Source organism: Oreochromis niloticus, linkage group LG22 (assembly GCF_001858045.2).
Source record: "Oreochromis niloticus isolate F11D_XX linkage group LG22, O_niloticus_UMD_NMBU, whole genome shotgun sequence".
Classification (NCBI taxonomy): domain Eukaryota; kingdom Metazoa; phylum Chordata; class Actinopteri; order Cichliformes; family Cichlidae; genus Oreochromis; species Oreochromis niloticus.
The window spans coordinates 3,032,405-3,058,008 of record NC_031985.2 but is presented as its reverse complement, the minus strand read 5'-3'; the positions used below and the strand labels follow the sequence as shown (position 1 = coordinate 3,058,008).

General features: G+C 41.5%; 2 protein-coding genes across 3 annotated transcripts in view; both read left to right on the top strand.

Moving 5' to 3' along the window:
- The first annotated feature begins 5,002 nt into the window (after positions 1 to 5,002).
- On the top strand, positions 5,003 to 8,823 carry LOC112843528 (C-type lectin domain family 4 member E). The gene is made up of 5 exons (XM_025902370.1): positions 5,003 to 5,536; positions 6,553 to 6,663; positions 7,539 to 7,670; positions 7,781 to 7,920; positions 8,175 to 8,823. Exons 1-5 carry the CDS (start codon positions 5,392 to 5,394, stop codon positions 8,289 to 8,291), a joined length of 645 nt encoding a protein of 214 aa, XP_025758155.1. The 5' UTR covers positions 5,003 to 5,391; the 3' UTR covers positions 8,292 to 8,823.
- Positions 8,824 to 13,194: 4,371 nt separating this feature from the next.
- Positions 13,195 to 25,604, top strand: part of LOC109196618 (CD209 antigen-like protein 2) — a 33,163-nt gene continuing 20,753 nt past the window's right edge. For both annotated transcript variants that reach the window (XR_003215941.1, XM_019350857.2), the window contains exon 1: positions 13,195 to 13,402. Coding sequence is in view for 1 of the 2 variants with exons in the window: in XM_019350857.2 (XP_019206402.1) it covers positions 13,243 to 13,402 (160 nt within the window). In the remaining variant the exon portion in view is untranslated. The remainder of the gene's footprint in view (positions 13,403 to 25,604) is intronic.

Here is a 25,604-nt window from a genome sequence, read left to right as displayed (position 1 = left end):
TATGTATGTGTGTGTCAACCTCTGCTGCACTTTGTTTCACCTCTCACCTCACCAGCTAAACCTTGTAACCTTTCCACCAGACAGAAGGCCAGCACGTACACAACTGAAACTATATGTGTAATATGTTGTTTTAATCAAAAAACCACTACTAAAAGCTTAATAAAAGAATATAAATGAATAAAAGATAATAAAGAATAACCTGGTTATTAACATAGCATCCCCAAACAGCTCCTCAAAGTAACTTACACTTAGATTCTGCTTTAGTTTCACTTTTGCAAAAGCACACTCTGCAAACCTGCAGTTTCCTGTCAAGACTTTTAGGCCCAGATTATATTCCGATGTGAGCCTTTCATATAATGCAATGTAATCTGCCAACAAACATTTAAGAATATAAAAAGCATTCAAAAGCATTTAAGATTATAGCTTCAACTCAACAGTTTAAAGTGGTTCTCACTGGACCTGTAATAAAGGCTAATATGATACCAGTATGTTTGAACATCTGAATGCAATATCAATATTAATTATTAGTGCAATGGTAATCCATCCATCCATCCATCCATTCGCTTCCGCTGATCCTTTCCAGGGTCGCGGGGGGCGCTGGAGCCTATCCCAGCTGTCATAGGGCGAGAGGCGGGGTACACCCTGGACAGGTCACCAGTCTGTCACAGGGCCAACACACAGGGACAGACAACCATTCACACTCACATTCACTCACACATTCACACCTAGTGACAATTTGGATTATCCAATTAACCTAACCCCTCAAACTAGTGCAATGGTAATGATGATTATAAAAAATAGCAGCAAAATATCTTTCTAATCTCTACAGCACACAAAGCTATTTATTATTACTAATATTATTATTATTATCTTTTATTTATCCCAGTGAAAGTCTCATTGAGTTTTTAATGTCATTTTCAAGAGAGATCTGGCAGCAAAAGTCATAAGACAACACATAACAAGTAAGCAACAAATAGAATTTTCCAAACAAATGAGTCCAAACATGTGAAAATATACAACAGCAGATCATTAAGAACAATGTTAACAATGTTAATGTTAAACATCCATAGTGATTAAGAGACTTATTCTTTCGCCCCTTTAAACAGAGATGAGCATTTGGCAGCACTATACAGAGAACAGCCAGTAAAAAAACAGAAAGGTAAACAATGGTAAACAATATCCAACTTTTTTAGCTAGTGGGAAGGTGCATTCAGAAAAAGCAGATCACCATAATGCAATAGAGGTAAAAAGTAGCCTAAATCAAGTGTTTTCTCACTTTAAGTGAGAAACTAGACAGATTTTTTCAAAAAAGTAACTTCGTTTTTTGTTTCAACTTGGACACAAGCCTTTTAATGTGAGTTTTAAATGACACATTCTGATCTATAATGATCACGAGATCTGTCCCTTGATTTTTTTTAAATTATTATTTTAAAGTTAAAAAATGGCAAGGTCTTTTCAAATAAGAAATAAATCATTTAATTATTTCATTAAAGACTCCAGCCCTCCAGTGACCCTGATAAGGTTAAGTGGATTTCATTAATCCTTACAGACAGTGAGTGAGTGTAACTACTCGTAATAGTGCACACTTTTGTGTGTGTGTGGTTGTGTTTGTGGTTAGCTGCTAGTTCTTTCATGCTCATCTCTTGTAATGAGACAAACTGAGTAAGGTTTAGAAGCTCTCTCCCTTTTGTTAACCTGCAATTGTAACAATCACTTGTATAACTGTTTTAAGCAGTTACTGCGTTTGATGACAAGATTTTATTTTCTTTTTTTTAAACTTTTAGTGACCAACGACGACGGATTGAAATACAGATCAACTATGGGTCTAAGAAAGGTTCTTCATTTTATTCTTCACATGCCATTTTGACAGTCAGCCTTTTATATAATATATTAATATGTAATATTTATTTCATGCTGACATGCGTTTTCTTTAGTTTTCAATGCATTTTAGTGATTAATATAAAGTCACCCACAGACAACCCAAGTACAACTTCCATTAGTTTTTCAGAGAACATAAACGCGATGACAACAAAACCCACAACTGAAAAAAGTTTAGAAATTCTCTCACTCTGTTTTTTCTTGACTCTCAAGACATTTTAGTTGAACCATGATAAGTTACAGGAAACTGCAATAAAAGGGTCTCATCAACCTGGAACTAAATATCGATAGTTAATGTTCAGGGTACATCTGTCCTGAAAGATGGCTGTGCGAGAGGAGCAGTGAATGAAACAGCCAAATGAGAGGAGGAAGTGTAATTGTTGTAAATAGAGAGGTGAGTGTGTTTATATTAATCTATAATTAATCTGTATCTCAAAAAACGATTAAGAAGTTTCACCTCAATTTGAAATGTTACCAAATCGTTTTGAATGTTACTGCATCTGGGCTTCAACCAAATAAAAACAAATGTTCAAATGTTAGCACAAGCTGCTAACCACCGGAAGAAAACTCAGAAGAGATTTCCAGATATGCTTAAACATGAAGCTAACTGAAACCAGGTGTTGTGTTAAACACACATTCAAAAATGGCCAGTTACTGTTTATAACACAGTTCTGTAAACTGAAATGTCAGAGACCAAATCCGGTGCCTCATTCAATGAATACAGCTCACCATTAATATTATGACTGTGCATTAAATTTCAGGGAAAACATTGTTGACTAATCAACATTGTGCTTGGAAACACATGCCAGCTGAGCGGAATAAAAGAAAGGTTTAGAAGACATATTACTGTTTTGAGCAAAGAAAGGCTTCTTCAGTATGTGATCATACTGTGGGGGCGGGGGGGGGGTGCATGGAGCTCTGAGACTGTGGTCAGTGTAATGCTTTCTATCTAAACCACAATCAGGCACAACAGCATTTGGCACACCATCAGAGGCTCAATACATCAAGCTTGGTTCACCGAGCAACAGAAAAACAGCTTCAAGATACAAAATGTAGTAAATATTGAACACAAGACTCCTCTCAGCAAAAGACGAAAAGCAAAAAAAAAAAAAAAAAGCAAAAGAAGAAAAGTGTCTGGTAGAGTTCTGGGGTAAAATTGGCTTCATTTTATTAATAAAATAACATCATTAAAATGGTCTTGTCATAGCTCAGAGGCCCGTGACGTGGAATGGACTCAGGTGCAGAACCAAAGACCGGAAGCTCGAAGTGATTTGCGAAAACAAAAACTTTTATTTACACGTGTTCCTAACATAAATATTTAGGACAGAAAACAAGATTAAACTTAGTGCAAAAGCGTGGTGTCTGTGAGGTGCGGGGCTAGGGCGAGCATGGAACAGTCAGGTCACTAAACTGCTGAAACTGGAGTGGGGCTGCTGGAAGCTGTGGCAGACCAGGGCAGTGTTCGCAGGCGGGGATTAGCTGAAGGTGGAGGCGAGGCGAGGTCCAGGCGAGTGCTGAGTCCAATACAGGTATGCAGGGAGGCAGGCAGGTGTGAGTGGCAGTTTGTCTGAAAAGGATTAAGCAGCAGCTGACCGGAATCCAGGAACGAGGCTATGGCAGGTTTTGGAATGATGAGTCCAGGTACCGACTAGGAGACAGGAAGAGAGGGGTAAGTAATGCACACTGAAAAATACACAGGAACATGAGGCTGTGAACTAACTGAGGTTAGCAGACGATCTGGCGAAGACTCATAGTGTGCGCTGCTCCTAAACACTGCCTGAATAATTGCCTGCAGCTGAGGAACGGGGAGGGGCAGGAAGGGCTCCACCCAGAGGAGGAGAGCTGATGCTGAGGAAAGTTACTCAGGCCCGCCCAGACCATGACAGGTCTGCCAATTACTGTTTTTCTTGTTTGAACTGCATAAAACATATAATGCACACGTATGTTTTACATCTTTTTCCATATGTTGAAAACATATTTTATAAACACTGGAAGCAGCTTGTTGTGCAGACTCATTTAAAAAAGATAATATAAAGCCACGCTTCAGTGTGTCCCTGTGTTTGCGTGGATGTGGTGAAAAACACTCGAGTGGCCAGTAAAAGTGGATGTCAAAGATCACATGTATTAAAGGTAATGAGCCCTGCTCTAAACAGCTGTCACAAAATGTTTCGTGAATATGATCTATTCAAGATCATATTCCTTCATTTCAGATGGCTTCTCACCTCGTACTTTATGGCAGTTTTTGGCTGTGGCTGACCTTTGTCCATCTTTTTTAGGGCTCCTCTTGGCCTGTGGGATACCAGGTACATGGAGCTGTCCTGTAAATCTGCTATTCTGCCATATGAGAAGGGGACTCAAGTTTAGAAAGAGAGGAGACATGCACCGTGAAAAAAAAACTCTTTGTGACTACGTGTGGGCAACATGTTTCACTGTTTCAACAAGCAGTTTAAAGACAGGCTTTGTGCCGGCTTGATTTATTCTCTTTGTATTAGTTTACATGTACAGAGAGATTACAAGGAACCTGAAAAGCATGTCTTTGGACTGAGGCAGGAAGCAGGAAACCCACACTAGCAGACGCCACTCAAAACCACCCAAAACAGGAACTCTCTGTCTGAGAAGTAAATGGTAAATGGACTGATTCTTATATAGCGCTTTTCTACTCTCCCGGAGTACTCAAAGCGCTCTATACAACATATCGCATTCACCCAATCACACCCATTCATACAAGCACTTTATCTGTACTTAGTGCTTTTCTAACTACATTCACACACATTCATACTCCGATGGATGCATCGGAGAGCAACTTGGGGTTAGTATCTTGCCCAAGGATACTTGACATGCAGACTGGAGGAGCCAAGGATCAAACCACCAACCTTCCGATTAATAGGTGACCTGCTCTACCTCCTGAGCTACAGCGGTGAGTGATGGTGCTCACCACTGCAGCACCACGCTGCCCTGTTAGTTTCTGTGCTGGTAAAAATAAAGATGAATAAATAGCTCACTCTGACATATTTCCTGTGTCACAAACACTTCTTCTCTCTGCTGCTTCTCTGTACTTACAGTTTGTAGAAGGCAGCGTCTAACAAAGCCATGTTATTATATACATACTGCAGCTGCTGAGTTAAAGCTGTATGTTTGTGATATGATAAGCACCGAATATTAAAAACAAGTTGTTGGGGGTATTTTAATGAGCTGTAAATGGTTTCCTGATCTCAATGAAATCCACAAATTTATTAATTTATTTAAACTACTGCAAGTTTCTCTCATTTATTGTTTTAATGATTTAATTACTGCATCAATGGAATTTCAGCATTTTTAATTTACATAATGGAACTGGAGATCTTGCAGGATGTTGTTTGCAGTGCTTTATAACTGACTCTTACACATATCATGACGTGTCAGATGAAAAGTGACTCTCGTCCTGTTTTACTTCCTCAATATTTTCATTTCAAAGCTGTCGGACTTAAAGACACAGACAGACGGTGAAGCTGCTCAAATATCTTTCAGCTCAAAATGTCTACAGAAATTCAAAGTGTTGAAGATTTCAGGGTGAAATACAGCAGAGGGTCCCAAGAGGATGGAAGAGTGAGAGAGCAAAGTGAGGTGGAGGTGTTAGATGATGGAGAGCAGCACCCTGATGTTGGCCTACAAGAAGCTGGTAAGTAGGAAATCATCAAAGTGACTAAACCAAAGAAAATGTTGATGATGAAAGTGTTGCTCAGTGTCTTTAAAGCTCTGATATCGACCACTTTAAGACATATTAGTGTCACATGTCCCCAGAATATGTTTCCAGTTTCAGTCCAAACTGGCACACAGATCATTTGTTGCACTGGGCCTGTTTACTCCCAGTTAGGAGCTCCGTTTCTAACCGTCTGACTGTTTCAGTGTCTGTGGCTTCAAGTCAAACTGGTTCAGCTGCTGCTCTGCTTTCAGGAAGAGGTCTGTGAGTAACAGAGAGAAGCAGCCAATAGGAGCAGCACAGCTCTTTTAACCTGTTAGTTAATGCAAAATGTTTAAATCAGTATTTCATAGTTGTTCTGTGGTCTGACAAGGAACAGATGGACATCTTAAGAAATTAATTGTGAAGTCAGCTCTACGAAGATGCAGAGTATGTGAGTAGGAGAGAAGCAAGCAGATGAAACTGAACTTAAAAGTGTTTAACTGTAGTTTAAACTGTAGAGTTTAACTGAACTAAAGAACAAACACAGAGTAACCAATAGTACTCATTTAACTCATCAGTCCTTAATGTTTCTTCAGTTCATGGTTGTTCCTCAGTATTACATTTGTATATTACTCTGACCTGTGTGCACATGATAAAGCTAATAACTGTTCCATCAGGATTGCTAGGTATCCCATTCCCGTGGAAACATTGTCTTCTGAAGTATTTCAAGAGAAATCCCTCAGACCTGTCCAACAGCAGCTTAAACACTCTAAAAAGATATCAGTTTTCTGATTTCTGGTGGTCAAAAAATATTTTGCTGCTGACTGTAAATGGGTCTAAAATGTAGTCATGTCCCAACATTGCCAGCCAGGTTAGAAAAACACATTTTGAGATGTGCAAGAACCAGTCGATTTAACATTCCTACAAAGCAAATTAACTAAATGTAAAGAAAAATGAATTCCAAAGTCTCTTTAGTGCCTCTTCAGTGGAATCTTTGTGTATTTTCTGTATAGATGAAAACATCCAGAAGAACGTTCCAGCTTTAACAAGAAGCTGGCTCAGAGTTTTTGAGGGAAACCTGGGAGTGCTGTATCTTCTGATGCTGGCTGGAATCATGACACGCTGTGAGGAAATTTATTCCAACATGTATTAAAAATTATTATTATAATTTTAATTATTATTATTTGCATTTGACATCTCTACATGAAACTATTTGAAATTTTAGACCTGCTTTTGTCCAGTTCTTATTCTCCTCCTGCAGTGTTTCCTCTGGTAGGATATGATCTTTTATTGGGCTTTGAATACATAGTGCAGTGCATATGTAAGGTTTATTTGTTTTAACATCTATTCCTTTTATGAAGTTAGGCTAGAACAGGAAAAACAAAGAAATCATCCACACTGCTTTCTACACGCACCACACGCTCACAATCTTCCTTCCTTGCTGCAGGGGAGGCGTAGTGCAGTGTGCTCAGGGGGCAGGGAAGGCTGGCCAACACTGCAGCTACCCATCATTCTAACCTTCCCTATTTCAATAGCTTTCAATGGTTCGGACAGAAGAAAAGGGTTGGAGTAGCTGACAGGGACAGGAAGAGCGAGCAGGAGAGAGTTTCTCTGACAGTGTCAGAACAAGCAACAGCAGCCGGGCGCTGGGGAAACGTTTTTGATAAAAAACACATTATAAATTAACAAACATCTGCGCTGTGCTGATTTCTTCCCCACCTTCAAACTCTTCACTCAACACGGCAATTCTGTGATTATATCAACAAAGCAGACAGGCAGCAGAATCTGCTGAAGAGTGATACAGTGCAGTCACACTACGTTAGACAGTGGCCGTCTGTTATCATTATGCTGGCTAGTTAGCTCACTTGAGATAATTAGGCAGCTAACAAGCTAATGTTTGTTTCATTTATTTGAAAGTAAAATGAAAAATGTCCATCGATGATAGTGGAATTATTTATAGTTTTAAATCAGTTTCTTGTTTTGTTGCTCTTCTAACTAGATATTTTAGTCACTTTGGACAAAGAGCAGCTGCAGAACAGAAACAATGAACTGAGCAACAACTTCAGCCTTCTGGCTAATCACTCCAGTCAGCTACAGGAAGAGGTCAAGCAGCTCAAAGAAAAGATGGAAGGTAACACACGATATGAATCACGATATGAAAACATCTCTGTGAGTCAAGTAAAGCCTGCAACTTTCAGCACTGAGTAATAACTGTCTTTAAAACATGTGTTTGACATTAAGAGAAGTGTCCCGATCGATGGACGAGATTTGGAAGCAGCTGTTACTTTAAATCCACTGAGGCAAAGCACTGGCAGGAGAGCAGGAGAGACTGTCAGGATAAAGGAGCTGACCTGGTGACGATAAACAGCAAAGAGGAACAGGTGGGTGTGTTTGTTCATGTCTGTGTGATCTTTGATGGAGCTGACAGTCATCTGTTACTTGTGTTTTTGACCTGCTGTCAGTCTGTGACCTGCTTCCTGTCTCCACTCTGATGGATTTCTTTCTGATTTCTGCACAATGGAAGAAAAGTTTCATCACATTTATTCTTCCTTCAGACAGATTCACAAGATGATGTTACGACAACAGAAGTGCTGAATTATGACTGGAGACAATATTTGTGTCTCTTCTCAAACAGGAATTTATCAATGAACTGAACATGAGAGGAGAGTCCTGGATTGGTCTGACAGGCAAACAGACATCAGGAGGATATAAATGGGAATGGGTGGACGGATCAGCGCTGACACAAACGTGAGACATTAGTTTGTTTCTATTCCAGAGTTATTATTTAGAAGTGAAACATTGATGTTTTGGAAGATAGATCAGCAATACATGAGCTGAGCTATTTTCCAACAGCCCCACAAACTGAATGTAAAGAAAAGCAGAAATCCTTCTTTGAATGAACAGCTGTGTTTGAACTCTCTTCATCTGCAGTCTGTGATGACGTTCAGTTACAACAAGTATGAAATGAAATGTCCTGCATGAGCCTCAGACTCAGCTCACAGTTTTTACTTGTTCATTCTGCATCATATATTGATTACATATATTGTCGAAGGACCTTGGAAAGAAAAGCTTCTGGACTTCTTTAAGTTGCTTAAAGACGTTTCACCTCATCCACCTCTTGGATGAGAGGTGAAACAAAAAAGGGGGGGGGGCAGTGTACAATGAACATAGAAAAGCATAACTATAACAATAGTAGCAGCAACAATGACAATAACAAAACAAAACGAAACCGGTCTCAAAAGGAGACTGCTATCCTTCCCGTGATCCCAGTCCATCCTCTCAGTCTTCAAACTATTTAAATGCTTAAGTGCTTACCATGCTGGTCCACACCCAAACCAAAACCCAGAGTATTAGACCGAACTTTGGAATATCTAACTGGCAACAAGTGATATAACAACACATATCCCAAGCATGAATGGGACTCTGTAGTTTGTCATTATTATCTTGTACCTGTTTTGGGCATTCATAGTTACTCCAAACTATGTACTGTCAGTGCAGGAAAAAAAAAAGGGAGAGCGAGTCCTGGCCCTGGACATATATCAAGCGCTCGTTAACTTCTTCAGAACAAAGTCCTTTGCACGTTTGGGGTCTTTAAAGGTCATTTCTTGTCCGTCCGTGGTAGTAATCCTCAGCGTCGCTGGATACCTCGGCGGACTCCGTTGCAACTGTGAAGTAGATTCCTCACTTCGGTAAAGGTGGCACGCTGTTTACTCACAGCTTGGGTGAAGTCCGGCAGTACGTGAATACAATCACCATCTGCAGTTGCTATCACCCCAGCCTCGGCTGCCTTTCTGAGAAATAGTTCCTTTTCTGTGAAGTAATGACATTTCAGTACAAATGCCGGGGTGGCTGGTCATCTCGAGTTGGCTTGGTGCGGAGGGTCCGATGCGCCCTATCCAGAGTCGGCATTTTTTCCAGACCAAGAGCATTTTTCAGCATTTCCGACACATATTCAGATCGGTGTTTTCCCTGCTCTCATCCCTCCTTTACCGCCATAACGCGGACGTTGCAGCGCTGTGACCTAGCCTCCAAATCCTCGCACCGGGCCTTCAGCAGGGCAAGCTCTTTTTCCACGCTGGACATGTCAGATTCCATAGCTGCAATAGAGTTGGAATTAGCAGTGACTCCCTTTTCCAAATCAGATGTGTGGCTTTCAACCTTATCCAGTCTTTTATTGAGCCTCTCAATGACGTTACGCAGCTCTGTTTGGGTCTCTGCAGCCTTTTCATCTATTTTCTCCAGCAATTCTTGCTTCATTAATTGCAGCTCCTTCAGGATTGCCTGCTGCTCTCCCACAGTTGTCTCCGTGGCATTTGGGCATGCTAGGCTAGCTGGGCCAGCAGTTGCTTGAGAGGCCCTCGTGTACTGCTCCATCTTGTTGGCTTGAATTCTTTGGGGCATATTGTCCATAGACCGGGATGGTTGTTTTCTAATATGTTGTTGCTCTCATATGTGAAGTAATATCCCGTAATTTTTCAAGAGTAATATGGTAAATACAAGTGGTTTGAGTGCAGAGCTCACAAACCAATGTCCTCACGTGGAGCTGCTTCAACCGGAAGTCGGTTAAAACATTTAACAGAATATAAAGGAATCAGCTCGGATGTTATTTTTAAGGCATAGAATTAGAATTCCCTAAACAGCTAATGCCAGCTCATACCCTTGCTTAATACCATTTTGCACCACAAGATGGTACAGTGAGTCAGCTTCTAGTCTGCACTGAGATCAATCTTGTATTGTTTGTTTTTACAGTACATCATTAATATTTTTGTTTGCTACCATAGGGGTGAACACCCACACTATATTCAGCTGCTGTAAAACTGCAATGAGAGTTTGGTTCAAATTTCTGCCAATAAGTTGATTCATTCCCATTCTCATGTTAATTCACACTTTGCATTTTGTAATTTAATGTATATATCACATACTTAAAGTCACAGAAAGTTTTGTAAAACTGCTGATTTTTTCTTCTTTTTATACTGAAAAACATTCCTTTTGTAGTCTCTCCTATTCTGCAACACTACCGAGACTGTGTGTCACAGTCTAGCTGAGACAGACTGTATGTGTTTGCAAGAGAGGACTCAAACGCAGACCAAAAACTGAACGTGACGTGGATTTAACAAAAAACAAGCCGTTTATTGAGGCTAGGAAACAAGGTACAAATAAAGGGCATAGGTGAAACTAGTGATGGGTCCAGCAACACTGACGCACCGGCGCATGTATCAAGCTCACCTAGGGTGCGTGCGTCGCTTTAAGAAAAAGTCACGTGATCGATACAGCTGCTGTATCGCTCATTACCAACGTGCCAAGCTGTGTTTAAAAGGTACCGCATCCGCATCTGTCAACGGAACGAGTCGCCACCAAAAAACCCCCACAAATTGACTCTCGCAAAGATAAATAAAAATACACATCTTTCCATAACAAAATGGAAATGTTTCTGCTGTCTGGGATCATTTTGATCTTTTAACTGCAAATAGTTTGTCTGTCTTTGTTTCAGTGTAATCTATCAGAATAGGAAAAACAGCAATGTGACTTGCAGTGTAAATTATTTATTTCATTTTATGCAGGATAAATGTCGCATCTGTTCTGCGGAGCTTTCTTACAAACAAAAGCACCTCCTCAGTGTTTAGGCATTACAGAGCCAAACATGAAAATGAGGAGACAAACACACTGAGAATGAACACAGGTCGGCCTATATTGACACTGAACAGCTTTATCAACACTTTTTTTAAAATTAATATGTGTTTTATTATTTTGAAATCAAGTATCTAGGAAGACTGTTCTGGACCAGGCAGTCCTGAAGTTTATTATAAGGGACTGCCAACCCCTTAGTATTGTGGAGAGTGTCAGAGAGAAACATTCCAAGATCAGAGGATCCTTTAAGGTACTGGGGGAATAGGAAGACATCTTATCAGAACCTTTTCCACCTGACTTTACAGTTTTTGTGTACCCCAGCTTCATCTGTGCCTGTGAGTTTTCCAAAGCTGGGGAAATGGTGTGAAAAAACCCCCCGCAATAGACTGAATGCAAAAACATTGGATAAACTTATTTTTCTGAATAGAAATTTATAATAAACTCTGAGTCAATTACATTTAAATGGGTAATATTACATTCACAATACTTTCATTTTAATTTTCACTTAGTGTCATTCACAATATATTTTATAGATGTCTACAATATTTGCAATGTAAAACATATAAAATGATTCCATGGAAAGTACAATACCTTACAGTGTACAAGTATGACTATGTCATTGAATCAGTGTCTGTTGTGAGTCTCAAGTAAGTTCCCTGTAATGATATTTAAGGTCCAGCAGGTGTCAGTATGGAGCAAAACAGCAACACTGTGTCGACACAGTATCGATACAGTTTGGGGAATGTGCTGAAATGCTTCACGAGCCCTCATCTACCCATCACTAGGTGAAACTAAACAATAACCTAAACTGGGTGAACTAAAACTAAACATGAAAAAAACCTTAAACATGGTGAACTGACATGGATACCTGAAGTTGTGACGTGGATGAGCAGACGACCTGACGAGGAATGACTGAAAACACACGGACTAAATACACACAGGAGGCTAATGAGGGAAGTGGGAACACATGCAGAAACAGCTGACACACATGAACATAACGACGTGACAAGGAGAGAGTAAAACTAAAAACATTGAACATAGGAACACAGGACCCCTTCAAAATAAAATAGGAAATATAATGAGACGCAGACATGACAACATAAGACACACAGACATGAAACACACGAAGGGCAAGGGAGACTTCACAGGGGTTGAAAACACAAGGGGGAACTAATAAGCAAACGAACATAGGAAACCTAATAAGCTTAAACATACACTATAAACATCAAAAGAACTAAAACGCAAAATGCTGGGTCATAAGACCCAAGATCATGACACTGTGAAGTACCGCAACAGCAACATATGAATATAAGCACCAAAACGCAGTTCCAGGTTCTCCCAGTGCACGAATACATTCTTATGAGAGAGGATTTGGGCCACTGGAAAAAAGAAAAAGTGGGAACTTTTTTCCAAAGCTTTTTTTGTTTACCTCCCTGGTTTCTGAGTCCTGGATTTCGATCCCACTCTGCCTGCTACACAGCTCACATTGACAGAGATAATTTTACCACATTTTACCGATATAAAGTGAAGGTTGAACTTCACCTTGGTATTCTGGAGGGCCAGGAGTGACAAAATGATTTAAATAAATACATTTAAATTTGTCAATAATAAAGTAAATCTGTCATTAATTAATTAAAATTAATTAATTCACCATTGAATTAATTAATTAAACATTTAATGATATTTTTAATGATGTATTTACTTAATTTATTTTGGCACTCCTGGCCCTCCATACATTGCTGATGCGCCAGAGTCTTTCCTGTGTCAGAAAAAACAACGAAAAAAAACCCCAACAGGTGCTTCTTTTTAGTGACTGATGAAAAACACATTTGCGTTATCTGCAAATTATTGCTGCTGACAAAAAATAAATATTTAAGTGATAAACATGAAAAACTGTTTGTCTGTTTGTTTATTTTGAATGGACTTATATTAAAAGTCCTACTAACTGCAACATAAAGCACAAATGACGTTTGACACCCTGAGTTTGTGGTTTGGTCTGCTGTGGCTTCCTGTTTCATGACTATTAAAAGCTGACTGACTCTGAAAGACACAAAGAGACAGTGAATCCTGGTCAAATGTTTTCACCCATCGAGATGTCTGCACAAATTCAAGCTGCTGCAAATTTCAGAGTTAAATACAGCAGAAGGTTTCACAATGATGTACAAGGGAGAGAACTCAGCCAGCTGGATATGTTAGATGATGGGCAACAGCATGATGTCAAATCACACGAAGCTGGTAAGTAGGAAGTGCTAAAAATTTCAAAAGAAGAGCTTACTAAGATTTTATTGTTGATACTTTAATGAGGTTTAATAGCTATTCAATCTTCAAAAGTTTGCAGAAAAGAAAGAAATTGCATGCCTATAAATTATTTTCAGAGAAGTACTTCAGTGGTGCAGACAGAAGTATAAATACCAGGAAGTCTTGTTATGTATTGTGTACGTATACCCAAAGGGGACAAAAACCTGAGGTTGTCTTCAAAGCTAGTTCATATCAACTTTTATTTTGAACAAATCATGAAGATATTGTTTTTGTAATATTTAATTGATAACAGTTATGTCACAAAAGGAGACATGGTGTAGTGTGTGGAGTGTCAGTGGTGATTTTTAGTGTGTAGTAATAGTGAGTAGTGATAGTGAGACCTGGTATGATATATGGTTTGGGGATGGTGGCACTAACACAAAGATGGGAAACAAAGCTGGAGGTGACAGAGTTGAAGATGTGAAGATTTTAATTTGGACTGACCAGGACAGACGGGATTGGAAATTAATAAATGGGACTGCTTTGTTGAGTGGTCCACAGAAGATTGGTCTGAAAGCTGCAGGCTCTGCCTCTCATTCTACTTTTAAATAAATGGAGTGATAAGGAACTATGAGGTCATTAGGATAAGATGACCTAAGATAAGATTGCTCACAGTGTTACTGGAGGCCAAGGTAATGCCATACAGAATAAGCATCTAGTCCGACACCATATTTCAAAGATTTGTAGGGCAGAGTACATTAATCTCAATTTACCTACTAGGAACATCAATATGGAAGCATCGGGATCTACAGAGGGAATTTTATCTGCAATTTACTGCAAGTATTGGTGATGTATGACTACAACTATAACTAAATCAGGGAGTACTTATGTCTCTCCTTGACCTCGTCCAGTTTGATTCTAGAGCAAAGTTGTCCACGGAGGTCAGCATAACCATTATTTCTGAACTCAGCGTTCAACACCATAATCCCAGATATCATTATTACAAAACTGAACCACCTGTCACGACCGTGTGGTCAAACACAGGGAAGTGGACTCAAATGCAGACACTACACGGTGGCTCGGAGGTATAGTGAAAACAAAAGTGGCACACAGGGAAAAGAGGTGAATGTAAACAAAGCACTACACATGAACTAAGGGCGAGGGGAAAAACACTTGACCACTGAATTAAATCAACCTACTAAACTAACGTAAAACTTCATATTAGGGCACTAAGAACCTGTAACTAAATGCACACTGTGACTGGCAAGAACTACAAGACAAAACTACTACTAGGAATGCTGTGAAAGTAAACAAAGTTATGAAGCACTAGACTTGGCTAGAACAATCTCCACAATAATCAAGCATGAACACAAGAATCACACCGCGTGTGTGGCAGCAGAGTCCAAAGGGGAAAAGTCTCTTTAGTTGGCTGGGGAAAACAGCCTGGGCAGGACACTAGGTATTGCCTGGAGCAGGCACACAAGGTAGGGGATTACAACTCTCTGTGAATGGTACTCATGGCCATTGATCAGTGTTCTTTGATCAGTGAGTTTTGGTCAGTGATTGTTGATCAATGGTCATGAGAATTTGCATAATTATGATTAAGGAACTGACCTCCCAGCCCATTGTTCCTTCAGTGGGCTGGTTTCAGTCATTATGCAAATGTATGCAAATGTTTATAAGATTGGGGAAACCTGCAGTCAGCTGAGAGTGATGAAGTCACTTGGATGAGTGATGAAAAGTTTCTCCCACAAAACGCTACGTCCAGATGAACAGATTCAAGTTTTGGAGATTTACTTTCCTGGATGATTGAGAATGCATCAAGACGTTTTAACCCACTTTGGCAAGGACTGCCTAAAGCTTGTGTGGTGGATCATAAATTCATAAATTTGATTAGTTTTGGAGTTGTACATCTCTGTTCCTTACATTTCATGTCATGTCTTTATTAATGTTTTATTTGTTGCTTTGACTGTTTTCGAATAGAATATGCAGTGGGAATATAGAGGGAGATAAGTAGTGAAAGTTCTGTCTGGGTTGATTGTGCGTCGATCCATTGGTAATGCCTCAGGGCTCCAGTAGGTGGGTTCGCGCGCCTCCTTCACTCAATACAGACGAGTGAGAGTGAGAGCTGCATGTCTGTACCGTTCTTTCACCTCTCCTCACTATTTCCCCTGTTTAAGGTAACTGCCATGCACAGAACTGTATAAATGTGTGTTACTGTTGATTATGTTGTTATCATTGTTCATTGTAGCGAAAGATGTGAATTGCGGACTATTTTGCTGAGAAGTTCAAGTTAAACGCTGTTGCTGTCTATGCTAGTTTTCGCTATTACTCCGCCATATTGTGTGAAGATTTTTCTGTTACTACCTGTATAAGTTAACTACTGAAAGACATGTAGTACTTAAAGTATTATTTCATTGCTGTGGAAAGTTAGTGACTGTGTCAGCTAACATGTGCGAGTTAAAAAGATGTTTTTGTCTAATGCTACAGTTCGTGTTATCTAAAGTATTCTCATCAGCTAATGCAACGAACAATAGTGACTTAGTTTGGATACAGTTGTCCTGAGATTGAGTGCATCCATAAGAATATTGTTTTGGTTGTATTGCTTCTGAAACTCAATACAGACGAGTGAGAGTGAGAGCTGTGTGTCTGTGCCGTTCTTTCACCTCTCCTCACTATTTCCCCTGTTTAAGGGCACAACATTTGGAGGCACCGCTGGGATGATTGATTTGAGGACCATCCCTGACCTGTAAGAGAAATCCTCTCGTTGATCATCCCCCCCTAGACGACCCAGGTATCAGAAAGGAGCATAGCGAAGCAGAGGCATTGCTAGACCTACGACCAAGAAAGTAGCCAGGAGGAGATAGAGACATTAAGACTGCTCTTAGAACAAAAAGAGGGTGAAATGCATGACTTGATGAGGAATAGCATGAATCCTGCCTTAAGTCCTCGCACCCCAGTGAGAAACATTGTTCCAACAGCACCAAACAGTTCCATGTGGCGCAAAGATTTTAAGATATCAGGCCAAATAGGAGAGCCGGGGCAAAAAGACAGGCTGACATTTTCCAGTCTGGCCAGACAAATTGAAAGCGGGATCAATAGAGGCTACCCAGAATCAGAAATCACTGATGCTGTAATTCGTGCTATCACGCCAGGCTTGCAGCTAAGGAGTTATCTTGAAGGAAAAGAAAACCTCACATTACCTGCTCTTAGGAGAATCCTCAGGTCTCATTACCAGGAGAAAGGTGCCACAGAGTTATACAAACAACTTACCTCTGAGGTTCAGAGTAGTAAAGAGACACCCCAAAATTTCTTGATCAGGACAATGGACTTGAGACAGAAAATCCTGTTTGCTTCTCAGGAGGTTGAGTCCAATCTAAAGTATGACCCAGCACTAGTCCAGAGCCTTTTCATGCATACTGTCCTGACTGGTCTTCAGAATGACAATATTAAAAGTGACCTGCAACCTTACCTCCTGCAAACAAATACTTCAGATGAGTTATTGCTCGAGAAGGTAAATATCGCAGTCGCAAATGAAAAGGAAAGACAGGACAAAAAGAAACACGCCGCTCCATCACGAGTAACAGCTGTAAATACTGTCCAGTCTAATGATTCCCCAGTGGGAAAGAGAAGCACAGCCCAAGAGAAACCAGCTCCTCTACCCCCTGATCTTCTAACAGAAATAAAAGAAATGCGTGCTGACATGGTACTGCTGAAAGACTTGAGGGCTGAAGTTTCCCAAATCAGAGAAACCATTCAAAAGACAACCCCAGGACCTCAGCAGCCTTTCCCCATTAAGGCTGAACAAAACTGCATGCCATTTTACCACCAGCACCCTCCTGCAGCAGCACAGGAATACCACTCAGCACATGGACCTGGGCATGTGCATGGGACAGCACAGTTTCAGCAAAGATTTGCACCACAGCGATATTATCCCTCACCACGTCACCGCCCCAGATGTTTTGCATGTGTGCAGGCAGGTGAGGAATATTGTCAGCATTGTTTTAGGTGTGGGAGTAGTGAGCATTTCCGTGCAGGTTGTAAAGCACCTAGACTGACCAAATCAGATAAAGGGAGCCCTTTAAACTAAGGGAGGTTGCTCCCACGGGACATGGGGCAACCGACAGCATTGAAAAGTCCCAATATTGTGCTAACTGTGAAGGAAAGGAAGAGAATATGAAGTTAAAATGTTGTTCTGTTTGTAAAATAACATTGTACTGCTCAAAAGACTGTCAAGAGACACACTGGTCTGTGCACAAAAGATACTGTAAGCCATATACATGTTCATCTATTAAGAAACAGGAAACACAGTCAAGTTGCAAACCAAAGTGTAGGAAAAGAAGTAATTCAGTGAAGACGCCTACTGTAAAAGAGCTTGTAGGAGAGAAATGTCTCATTCAGTGCTTTCTGCACAACCAAAGAATCCAGGCACTTTGGGACACAGGTTCACAAATTTGTGCTGTAGATGCGGCCTGGAAACAGACCCATTTGCCTGATGTCCAACTAAGAGATATAGCAGAACTAGTAGACCCACTTGAACCACTGCAACTTGAAGCAGCCAATGGGACGGAAATACCATATATTGGTTGGCTTGAGGTAAGCTTCAGACTTACTGCTAATGATGAAGATCTGCTAATACCTGTGTTAGTATTAAAAGGCAACCAACAGTCATGCCCCATAATTGGCTTTAATGTGATTTCACACCTAGTTGCAAACAGAGTACAGGATCAGACAAACAATAAGAATAAAGAGAAACTCATGAAAACAGTAAAAGTAGCTTTTCCTCACCTCAGAAAGAGTAGGGCAAGAGCTTTTGTTAATGCAGTGACAGTGGGACAGCCATGTGAGCACAGTGTAAGAACAACAAATGAGAGAGTTGAAGTGCCTAAACACAGCTCCATCCAAATCGAGTGTCGAGTGCAAGCCCCACCTTTCAAAGAAGATAGAACCCTGATCTTCGAGCCTCATGAGAACCCACAGTGGCCTGAAGGACTCGAGTTCTGTGATACCCTTGTTTTAGTAAAGACTGGTATGACACCAAAAATTGTCATTAGTGTACAAAATCCCACTAGCCATGACATCACACTGCCAAGTAGGACTGTTATTGGAACTGTGCAGTCTGTTGCGTCAATATATCCTGCTAATGTATTCAAAACTGACTGCCTTCCTACTGCATCAGTCTGTCCCATCCAGGCTAAGAGCTCAGGTGAGAACACACCTAAAAGTGCACAATGGGACCCACCTGTCGATTTGACTCACCTGAATGACCACCAGAGACAAGCTGTTAGTCAGATGTTAAGAGAAGAATCAGAGTCATTCTCTAAATCTGATGATGACATAGGCTGTGTTGAAAACTTGCAAATGAACATTTCATTGAAAGATAATGAGCCAGTCACACGGACTTATCTCTCTGTACCAAAACCCTTGTATCAGGAAATGAAAAATTACCTACAGGACCTAATAGCTCAGGGGTGGGTGGAAAAATCTAACTCATCTTACTCCTCTCCGGTAGTCTGTGTGAGAAAAAAAGACGGTACACTGCGCTTGTGTATTGACTACCGAGAGCTGAATAGGAAGACTCACCCAGACCGCCACCCCATTCCCAGAGTACAGGACATCATGGACAACTTAGGTGGCAACACTCTCTTTTCTCTACTGGACCAGGGTAAAGCATACCACCAGGGGTTCATGGGCAAAGACAGTAAACACCTAACAGCTTTTGTGACCCCCTGGGGCCTGTATGAGTGGGTCAGAATCCCATTTGGACTGATGAATGCTCCAGCAGCATTTCAGCGCTGCATGGAGGAGTGCTTAGAAGGGTTAAGGGATGAAATATGTGTGCCTTACCTCGATGATGTCCTTGTCTTTAGCAGAACGTTTGAGGATCATGTTGAGGATGTCAGGAAAGTGCTGCGCCGACTCAGGGAGTACGGAATCAAACTCAAACCAAGGAAGTGCGACCTGTTCAAGACAGAAGTGAGGTACCTTGGCAGGATTGTGTCAGCAGAGGGAAGCAGGATAGACCCCGCAGACACCGCTGCTGTGACAGCTTTGAAAAACAAACGGCCAGGTACTGTTGGTGAACTAAGAGCAATGTTGGGCCTATTAAGTTATTACAGACAATACATCAAGGATTTTGCCAGAATTGCAAATCCTCTGTATGACTTGCTCAAGGGACCTGCAGATGCTGAGACCCAGCGAAACACAAGATTAAAGTGGCAAACAAAGCGAAACAGGTGTAGTGTCCCTTCGAGCACACCTATTGAGTGGACCGACATGCACCAATTAGCACTGGAACAGCTGATAGACTGTCTAACTCAGCCCCCTGTTCTAGGCTTTCCAGAATTTTCACAGCCATTCACCCTCCACACTGATGCGTCAAACCAGGGATTAGGTGCCGTGTTGTACCAAAAGCAGAATGGAAAGCTTCGTGTGATTGCTTATGGTTCCCGCACTTTAACTGCAGCTGAGAAGAATTACCATCTGCATTCAGGCAAGTTAGAGTTTCTTGCTCTCAAGTGGGCTGTCACAGAAAAATTCCGTGATTACCTATATTATGCACCATTCTTCACCGTGTACACCGACAATAATCCACTTACCTATGTACTGTCCACTGCCAAATTGAATGCAACAGGGTGTCGATGGGTAGCAGAACTGGCAGATTTCCACTTCACGATTAAATATCGCCCCGGTAAGGAAAATGTGGATGCAGACAGCCTCTCAAGGATGCCAGTAGACATGGAAACATTTATGAATGAATGCACAGAGGAAATGGCATACGATGTAATTGGAGCAACCACACAGGCAGTGGAAAGGTAGGATGACTCCAATGTGTCATGGTCCATGGGTGTCTCAGCCAGGTGTTCAGCCATGGCCACAGATGTTTCCATCATTCCACTGACAAAAGGCCAGATCAAACAGGACCAGAGAAGTGATCCGACTATTGGACCTGTAATTCAGTGCAAACTAGGACAGGAAAAACCATCACGTTCAGAACTAAGAAAACTCAGCCCACAGATCATATGTCTCCTGAGAGAGTGGGACAAATTGGAGATGGATGACAATGGGATCTTGCACAGAAAAACAGCAAACAGAAAACAGTTGGTCCTACCAGAAATACACAAAAGTACTGTACTAAAGGAGCTACATGATGAAATGGGCCATCAAGGTGTAGAGAGAACATTGTCACTGATACGGGACCGGTTTTACTGGCCCTATATGCAACGGGAAGTAGAGGATTATGTGACCAGAAGGTGTGTTTGCATAAAACAGAAGAAGCCGTGTCATGAGAGCAGAGCACCACTGACTAATATTGTCACTACTCAACCATTTGAACTTGTCTCAATTGATTTCCTGCACCTTGACAAGTGCAAAGGGGGTTATGAATACATCCTTGTAGTCATTGACCATTTCACACGCTTCGCCCAAGCATATGCCACAACTTCCAAATCAGGTAAAACGGCTGCAGACAAAATCTTTAATGACTATGCTTTAAGATTTGGCTTTCCAGCACGAATACATCATGATCAAGGTGCTGAATTTGAAAATCATCTGTTTGCACAACTGAAAAACTACTGTGGAGTTGCTGGGTCCAGGACTACTCCCTACCATCCCCAAGGGAACGGACAGGTGGAGCGGTTTAATAGGACACTACTCCAGATGCTGAAAACACTCTCAGAGAGTCAGAAAACTAACTGGAAGGACTCGCTTAACAAACTGATTTATGCCTACAATTGTACCCGCAGCGAGGTAACTGGATTTTCCCCTTTTTACTTGTTATACGGACGCTCCCCACGATTGCCAATCGACATGCTGTTCAGCTTGACCTCAGAACAAGGAGATGGCAATCATCATGACTACATGGTAAAATGGAAACAAGGCATGGAAGAAGCATATGAGATCGCCAGAGAAAACGCTCATAAAGCAGCTGTAAGAAGTAAAAGACATTATGACAGCAAGGTGAGGAGCTCAGTATTACAGCCAGGTGATCGTGTTTTAATAAGAAACATGACACCTCGAGGAGGTCCAGGCAAGCTGAGGAACCACTGGGAGGATGTGGTTCACACAGTCGTTCGTCAGGTCAGCAGAGATATCCCAGTTTATGAACTCAGACCTGAGAAAGCAAAAGGGAGATCAAGAATATTGCATCGCAATCTTCTTCTGCCATGTGACCATCTGCCTGTTGAAACTGAAGTGCGACCACGAACAAGAAAAAGAGCTGTGGCGACAAGTGAGGAAGTGGAACAAGCTGAGGAAGAGGATGACGATGATGAGTACTATCCAGTGTCATCTCAGCAGCCATTTGAGCCACTTTACCCTCCGACACTGAATCCTATGAGCACTGATGAACCAGCCAAACACCTTCAAACAGTGGAAAACATGTCATCTGAGCCAGAGAATGAACATGAAGTACTGAACCAATGTGAACAACTACCTGACCAAGAGGAAAATTATGTGGAGGAACCTGTTCCTGTACCTGTTCCAGACAAACACAGCAGGACCAGTGAGCAAGAGCGTCAGCGACCGAGTAGAGAGCGCAAGCCACCAAAGATCTTCACATATGATCGGCTTGGTTCACCAGCTTGTTATAACCTGAGAACACCATCACATCATACACACTTCATGGTTCCACGGACTGTTCAGACATACTGCCACTGATAACTGTATGGACTTGAGTGAAAAGAAACATTGTGATTACACACGAAACACATTACTGAACAGAGACAATGTACTTACACTCCACACCAACCACAAGTAAATGGACTGTTTAACACCGAATTCATATTCAAAGTGACTTGACATTGAACTGATTCATATTGTGCTTGCAGCTTAACACACACATCCAAAGCACACCACATGGCTACGGCCACTTGTATCACTTTCATGGACATTTGTCAAAAGAGAGAGTGACTGCTTTGACAAGCTGCACTAAAAGGACTTTGTTTACAAGCCAGCAGCAGACTGTGTTAATGTAACTGCATGGACACTGTGATTCATACAGACTGTATGAGAACACTGAAAGACTTTGGGTAATAACCCACACTAAAGAATGTATGAAAAGAGTTCCAGCTTGTGAAACTATTTTTGTAGAGTACATATAAGGTATAAGAAACAGTTATAGCATGCAATGGTTTATTGTATGTGGTTTTGGTGATATTAATGGTCATAACTCCACGTTTGTGCTAAATGTTAAACATTTGGATGTTGAGGACAACATCTATTCTGAGGGGGAGTATGTGGTGGATCATAAATTCATAAATTTGATTAGTTTTGGAGTTGTACATCTCTGTTCCTTACATTTCATGTCATGTCTTTATTAATGTTTTATTTGTTGCTTTGACTGTTTTCGAATAGAATATGCAGTGGGAATATAGAGGGAGATAAGTAGTGAAAGTTCTGTCTGGGTTGATTGTGCGTCGATCCATTGGTAATGCCTCAGGGCTCCAGTAGGTGGGTTCGCGCGCCTCCTTCACTCAATACAGACGAGTGAGAGTGAGAGCTGCGTGTCTGTGCCGTTCTTTCACCTCTCCTCACTATTTCCCCTGTTTAAGGTAACTGCCATGCACAGAACTGTATAAATGTGTGTTACTGTTGATTATGTTGTTATCATTGTTCATTGTAGCGAAAGATGTGAATTGCGGACTATTTTGCTGAGAAGTTCAAGTTAAACGCTGTTGCTGTCTATGCTAGTTTTCGCTATTACTCCGCCATATTGTGTGAAGATTTTTCTGTTACTACCTGTATAAGTTAACTACTGAAAGACATGTAGTACTTAAAGTATTATTTCATTGCTGTGGAAAGTTAGTGACTGTGTCAGCTAACATGTGCGAGTTAAAAAGATGTTTTTGTCTAATGCTACAGTTCGTGTTATCTAAAGTATTCTCATCAGCTAATGCAACGAACAATAGTGACTTAGTTTGGATACAGTTGTCCTGAGATTGAGTGCATCCATAAGAATATTGTTTTGGTTGTATTGCTTCTGAAACTCAATACAGACGAGTGAGAGTGAGAGCTGCGTGTCTGTGCCGTTCTTTCACCTCTCCTCACTATTTCCCCTGTTTAAGGGCACAACACTTGTACGTCAGTATGAGCAAACAGCACGTAAGATGGCGGACTACAGGAACCACCTGAGATTCAGCCTCAGATGCCGAGAAAACAGGATTACTCCTAAGAGTCTGCAAATGAGCTCTTCAGTTAAAGGCTTCCGGGCAACAAAAATCCTCCAGAAGGCACAGCATCAGTTGCTTAATGAACGAGTGACACAAACAAATTTTACCATCGACATGCTAAAATCTCAAGAGGAGCGGATCCGACAGAGACTGACTATGCTTTTAGATGAGAATACTCTTAAAAAGGTGTTTGACTTTACTGAGAAGGCTCGTCTAGCACAGCACAAGAAGTCTAAGACCAGGCAACAAAGGAAGTTTGACTTACTTTTTGTACGTCGGAAACCACCACAAAATACGGAGAGTGTCCTCAGTGGCCAGAAGAGAAAAGGATGCGACATGGAGGATGTGGACAAGTGGGTGAAGAATTTGTCTAACAGACAGCTCACCCAAACAGAGAAAAACATCCTTGCTAAAGGGTTGAATTTTGCTGTCACACTGAGACAAATCCCGCTAGTGGAGCTGATCACAGCCACAGAAACAGCAATTCGAAACGACAATATTGCAGAAGTGGAAGCAGAGCAACTACGGACAAAAGTTTCGGCCTGTCTCAGCAATGCAAAGCCCCCAGCATCCAACATCACCATGGAGGAGAGGAAGGCACTCACATCACTTAGTGATGACAACAACATTATCATCCTTCCGGCAGACAAGGGTAGGTGCACAGTATTGCTTAACCAGAAAGACTATCATGAGAAGATTTTGTCACTACTCAGTGATGAAAATACTTATGAGCTCCTAAAACGAGACCCAGGAAGTGGCTACAGGAGGAGGGTGATAGACTGTCTGAAGCAGTTAGAACAAGACAAGGCTATTGACCGGACCCCATACCACAGGCTGTACCCAGGGGAGTCTACACCAAGTCTGTATGGTTTACCGAAAATACATAAACAGGGTGCACCTTTAAGACCGATTGTCTGCATGATCAACTCGGTCACCTATAACATCTCCAAGTTTCTGGCTTCGATTCTCAACCCGCTGGTGGGCAGCTCTGAACACCACATCCAGAACACCCTGGATTTTGTTGAGAAGGTGAGAGATGTCATTATGGAGGCAGATGAAACCATGGTCTCGTGTACGACGTTACATCTCTCTTCACTTGCATCCCAGTCACGGAAGCGTTGGAGGTAGTCCGTAAGAGATTACAGGATGACACCAACCTCAGCAACAGGACCACTCTCAGCATCGACCAAGTGTGTTTGCTTTTGGAACTGTGTCTTCATTCCACCTACTTCACATACAAGGGTCAGTTCTACAGGCAGAAACATGGGTGTGCCATGGGCTCCCCAGTTTCACCCATCGTGGCCAATTTGTACATGGAAGAAGTGGAAAAGAGGGCGTTGCTATCCTACCATGGAACACCACCAAGCCATTGGTTCAGATATGTGGATGACACCTGGGCGAAAATCAAATCTCAGGACGTACTACATTTCACGGATCACATTAACTCGGTGGACCGACACATCAAATTCACCAGGGAGGATATGAAAAGTGGCAGGTTAGCCTTCTTAGACTGTGAGATTTCCATCAGTAATGGGGGACATCTAAAGGCTGACGTGTACCGTAAACCTACACATACAGATCAGTATCTAAGGTTTGACTCTCATCATCCACTGGAGCACAAACTGGGTGTCATCAGGACGCTACAACACAGAGCGAACACCATCCCCACTGACACAGCGGCCAGGGAGGCAGAAGAACATCACATCAAGAAGGCCCTGAGTAAATGTGGTTATCCCAGCTGGACTTTTGTCAAAGCTGGAAAGACACCTAAAGAAAGCTCCAGCTGATCCAGGAGAGAAGGAAAACCTGTAGTGATCCCATATGTGTCAGGAGTATCGGAACAGTTGAGACGCATTTTTTCTAAACACCGGGTCTCTGTGGCTTTTAAACCCCAAAATACGCTGCGCCAAAAACTGGTCCACCCCAAGGATCGGGTCCCCCGACACAAACAGAGTAACATAGTGTACGCTGTTAAGTGCCAGGAGGATTGCCAGGATTTATACATCGGGGAAACCAAAAAACCTCTAGCG

Excerpts from the sequence above, each read along its gene's own strand:
- LOC112843528 (XM_025902370.1), top strand. The coding sequence starts at position 5,392 with ATGTCTACAGAAATTCAAAGTGTTGAAGATTTCAGGGTGAAATACAGC. Across the intron at positions 6,664-7,538 it reads GGCTGGAATCATGACACGCT|ATATTTTAGTCACTTTGGAC; the intron begins GTGAGGAAATTT and ends TCTTCTAACTAG. Across the intron at positions 7,671-7,780 it reads GCTCAAAGAAAAGATGGAAG|AGAAGTGTCCCGATCGATGG; the intron begins GTAACACACGAT and ends TTTGACATTAAG.